This window comes from Acinonyx jubatus, unplaced genomic scaffold (genome assembly GCF_027475565.1).
Source record: "Acinonyx jubatus isolate Ajub_Pintada_27869175 unplaced genomic scaffold, VMU_Ajub_asm_v1.0 scaffold_139, whole genome shotgun sequence".
Classification (NCBI taxonomy): domain Eukaryota; kingdom Metazoa; phylum Chordata; class Mammalia; order Carnivora; family Felidae; genus Acinonyx; species Acinonyx jubatus.
The window spans coordinates 937-5,597 of NW_026464057.1; the positions used below are offsets into that span (position 1 = coordinate 937).

The 4,661-nt window shown below is 60.4% G+C and overlaps 1 protein-coding gene across 1 annotated transcript; it reads left to right on the plus strand.

Moving 5' to 3' along the window:
- The first annotated feature begins 2,258 nt into the window (after positions 1-2,258).
- LOC128310944 (serine protease 29-like) lies at positions 2,259-4,374 on the plus strand. Its single transcript, XM_053214019.1, has 5 exons — positions 2,259-2,416; positions 2,645-2,825; positions 2,967-3,232; positions 3,714-3,880; positions 3,957-4,374. The coding sequence occupies exons 1-5, from the start codon at positions 2,356-2,358 to the stop codon at positions 4,119-4,121; spliced, it is 840 nt and encodes a 279-aa protein (XP_053069994.1). The 5' UTR covers positions 2,259-2,355; the 3' UTR covers positions 4,122-4,374.
- Positions 4,375-4,661: the final 287 nt, after the last annotated feature.

A 4,661-nucleotide genomic window follows, 5' to 3' on the forward strand; every position in this document is an offset into this window, starting at 1 on the left:
GTGGCTTACTTGGTTAAGGGTCCGACTTCCACTAGGTCATGATCTTGCAGCCCATCAGTTTGAGCCCACATCATGCTCTATCCTGACAGCTCAGAGCCTGGAGCCTGCCTCAGATTCAGTATCTCCCACTCTCTCCCCCATCCCCAGCTCGGGCTCTCTCATAAAAGGAAAAAGAAACATTAAAAATGAAAAATCATGCCTAATTTAGAATCTGTGCAATTCCATCTATACCAGATTCTCCAACGTGACCATCTTGATGTTTAGAGGTTATCTGAAAAGTCACTAATAATATCTGATGACACATATGTGACAAGGTCAGCATGCACCTTACAGGGAGCTGCACATCTGTTGTGAATTTACGACATGCATCCGTGGCTTATATTTCCAACCAGATGTGCTTTAGGGATACGGATGGATGAAATAATGTCCATCAGTCGTGTAGGTCAATTTCCTACAGGATCATCATGCCTTCAGTTAGTAATTGCCATCTCTTCAAAATGAAAAGAAAGCTGGGAAAAGGAATTGTCTTTGAAGGATGTAAGAGAAGACTATGGTGTTTTACGGGGTTCACCTATCTTCTGGAATCCTCAGATTGGGTGTGGACAGGAGGATAGCAACCCACGATTTGGATGCACACCGCTCGTTCCAGAGGGAGAATACGGACCTTCTTGTCAAGTACTTTTTATCGCTATCAGCAGCTCAACTCTTCCAGGTGCAGACTGCCGGACCTGGGGGCAACACAATGCCTCATGCCTGGGTTCAGAACATGAGGAACGCCAGCTGGTGGCGGGAGGGGGGAAATCCCACAGGGCCTGGGGCAGTGAGGCAGATGACCCCGGGACACCTCCCCACAGGGCGGGCTCTGGAGTTTACCTGCAAAGAGCAGCACACTCTCCCTGAAGACATCCTTCTCCATGACAGAACATAACGCTGAGCCCCACAATTGCAGGAGAAGTGACGGATGCCCATCTTTTCAATTGCAATGGCCTCTGCAGAGCTTGGCCCCCGGGATGTTGTGTCGTAGAGTCATGAAACTATGATGCCCATGATACCAGCCCTTTCTGCCCCAGCACTCAGAGCCACTTCACACATCCCCTCTCCCCTGGCCCATCTCGCCCCGTCCACATACCTGGACCAGGTCTCCACTTTTCTCCTTGTACTTCCTCTTTGTCTCTGTTTCTCTCTAACCACACCTCTCTGTGTTTCTTCCTTTCGCTCTCTGGGTCTTGCCCCATTCCCCTATCACTCATCCAGTTTCTCTCTCCTTACCTGTCTCTTTGTCCACCTCTCCCCAGGCTTCAGGCTATCTGCTCTGTGCATGCAGCCCTGTCCAGGAGCACAGGGCACTCCTGTCTCTCTCTCGCTCGTCATGTTTTGTCCCAGGCCCTGATCACAATGGAGGAGAATCCGCCGTACAGCAGCTGCTCATGTTGACATTTGCTAAAGCAATCCTGGCAGCATGGGGACAGCCAGATATTTACCCTTGGTGGCCCAGCCAGGACCCAAAAGCTGCTGGAGGGCTGGCTGCTTCCCTAAGCTGGAAGGAAAAAGGGGCTCACAGGGTTCAGGGTCCCTGATGTAGATTGGATTGGCTGATGTAGAAGGAGCCATAGGCTTACACCCAACTCTCTTGGGTGGTGTCGAAGGAACCTATCTCAGACCGTGGACCTCTGCCCTCCCCATGCCTCAATACGGCATCAGGGGGAACTTTAGGGGACACCGTGTGACTCGCCACAAAAATTGTGTCATTTGCCCCCTTGGAGGCCACCTGGATGGGTGCTATTGGTGGCAGCTGGGAAGGTGGGCTGTGAAGCCGGGTTTGTCCACTCAGGATGGGGCGGAGGCCCGGGGACCGGGGCGCTGCATCACGTGCGGGGGTCCCTCCGTGGCCATGACGGCCGGGCCAACGCGCGGGAAGAGACGTGACTGCACTGGCCGGAAGCGGGGCAGGGTGGGCGGACAGCGCCCCGGGCCAGGCCTGCCACGGGCTCTGCGGCCTCTGGTGCTCAGACGTGTGGTGAGAAGCGCAGTCAGCCGGGGGTGGGCGGCCAGGGTGGGAGTCTGGCCTCCCGGGTGTGTGATGGGGAACCGGCTCCCCACTCCCTTGCACTCACTCTGCCTGACACCCGGCTGCCTTTCTTCCCCATCCTCCACCCCCACCCACCCCCCCAATGGAACGCTGCCCAAGCCGCCCACCCACTTCCTGTGGCCAAAGGATAAAGGACCTCGGGGGCCCCCAGAGCAGAGACCCGTGGAGCCTCGCAAGGTAGGGATGCTGTCCCCTCTCACACGGCTGCAGAGGCCCCTGGCCCCCTCCGGCCCTGAGCTGTCCCTCCGTGCCCTCTCTCTTTGCAGATGCTGTGGCTGTTGCTTCTGACCCCCTTCTTCTCCGGGACCTGCCTCGCGGGGAGCCCAGGTGAGTCCTGACCCCACGGGGGTCCTCCCTTCCCAGAGGCTCCTGTAACCTTGTCTCCAGTTCCAGTCGCTGGGGGGCCTTGGGGCTGCCTGTCGTGCCCTCGGGGGAGGCCTAGGTGGGGACTGGGCTCGGCCCCAGCCCTGAGGCCTGGCCCGAGCCCTGAGGCCCAGCCTCCCTCCCCCCTCATGTTGCTTCCCGGCCTCCCTCCCCCCTCATGTTGCTTCCCAGCCTCCCTCCCTGAAAACGAGCTGGTGGGCATCGTCGGGGGCCACAGTGCCCGCCAGGGGAAGTGGCCGTGGCAGGTCAGCCTGAAAGTCTACAATTATAACTGGGCCTCGTGGGTGCACATCTGCGGGGGCTCCCTCATCCACCCCCAGTGGGTGCTGACCGCCGCCCACTGCATCGCCCGGTGAGTCCCGCTCGCTGCCATCCAGCTCTGGGCGAATCAGGAGGTGTGGGAATCCGGGCTCCAGGCAGGGTTTGGCCTCCCCGCGGGATGGAGGGGGCCGCCCTCGAAGGACCCGCCTCCGTGGCTTCTTTGCGACCCCAGGAAGGACGCCGACCCGGCAGCCTACCGCATCCATGCCGGGGACGTGTACCTCTACGGGGGGAGGACGCTGCTGAATGTGACCCGCGTCATCGTCCACCCCGACTACATCAACGCCTATCTGGGTGCGAACGTGGCCCTGCTCCAGCTGTCACACTCTGTGAAATACACGGCTAACGTCAGGCCTGTGAAGCTCCCGTCGGCCCTGCTTGAAGTCACCCCAGAGGACGAGTGCTGGGTGACCGGCTGGGGCAACATCATGATGCATCGTGTGTACGGGGTGGGGGTTGGGAGGGGTTCGGGGCCGCGCGAGGCATTTCCCGACCTGGCCACACGGAGGAGTCCTGGCGGGTGGGTGGCTGCAGGTTCTGGAAAGGAATCCGCTTTCGACACCCTCCCCCACCCCACCCCCTGTGCGTCCCAATCAGGAGATCGACCCAGAGGCTGGAGGGTCCCTGAAGCAGAACTGAGCTCAGGACCCAACACTGTGACGAGGAAATTCATATTCTTAGTTTTTTTCCAACTTAGAGGAAGATACTGGGGGGGCGGGAGAAACCCTCACCCCGCCCCCCCATTTTCTTTCCGGTCCTTCCAACTAAAGGCAGAATCCACCTTCCGGGTCTTAGGAATTTAGAGGGAGATGGGAACCCTGCACCCTGGGGTCCCCACGGTGGCGATCCGGGCGGGAACGCAGGCTCGCGGCCGACAGCGGGGGCCACGCTCCAGCCTCCGGTCACGTCTCTCCCCCAGAGTCGCTGCCTCCGCCCTACCGTCTGCAGGAGGTGGTGGTGAGCGTGGTGGAGAACGACGTCTGTGACCAGCAGTACCACGACGCCACCAGCCACCGCTTGGCGGGCAGGAAGATCATCCAGGACGACATGCTGTGTGCAGGGACCGAGGGCCGGGACTCCTGCCAGGTGAGTCCCAGCCCATCCCGGCCCCCACCCCGCGCTGGAGGCCAGCCGGGGCTCAGTGCTGTCTCTCCTTCCTCAGGGCGACTCCGGAGGCCCTCTCGTCTGCAAGACAACTGGTGCTTGGCACTTGGTGGGAGTGGTCAGCTGGGACCAGAGCTGTGCCCTGAGCAATTGTCCTGGGGTCTACACTCGCGTCCAGACGTACGTGCCCTGGATCACGCAGCAAATCGGGAGGGGCCTCTGACCAGGGCCTGCTGGCCGTCCGCCTGGCTGGGCCCGGAGGAGCGACGCCTTCCTCCCCCCAGAGCCTGCTGCTTCAGCCTCTGTGCCCCCGTCCCTGGCCTGGGCTCCGCCTTCGCTTCTGGCCTCCTCAGTGTCCGGGACTTCCCTGACTGCTGGGGGAAGGAGCAAAAAGATGCCAGGGGGCGGGCGGGAAGTCCCTGGGGCCCAGGGTGCCTCGCTGTGCTGTCTGTCAAATTAAAGAGCTTGAGGAACGACCAGAGTGCGGTCAGTCTTTGTGGAGTGGGCTCTCCGTGGGAGCGTGTCGGCCAGCCCCGAGGTACAGGGGGCCGCGCTGGGGCTGGTGTCCTGCCAGGCTTGGCAAGGGAGAGTGAGGATCTCAGGGTTGGCTCCACTCTGCAGCCACAGCCCCCAGCTCTGTCCTGCACCAGAGGCCACCACGTGGTTCCAACCTTGCATCCGTCCCTCCTTCCATCCCCCATCTTTCCAACCATCCATCTGTCCGTCCCACTTCTCTCGTAAGGCAAGATCTGTTCTCAGAATT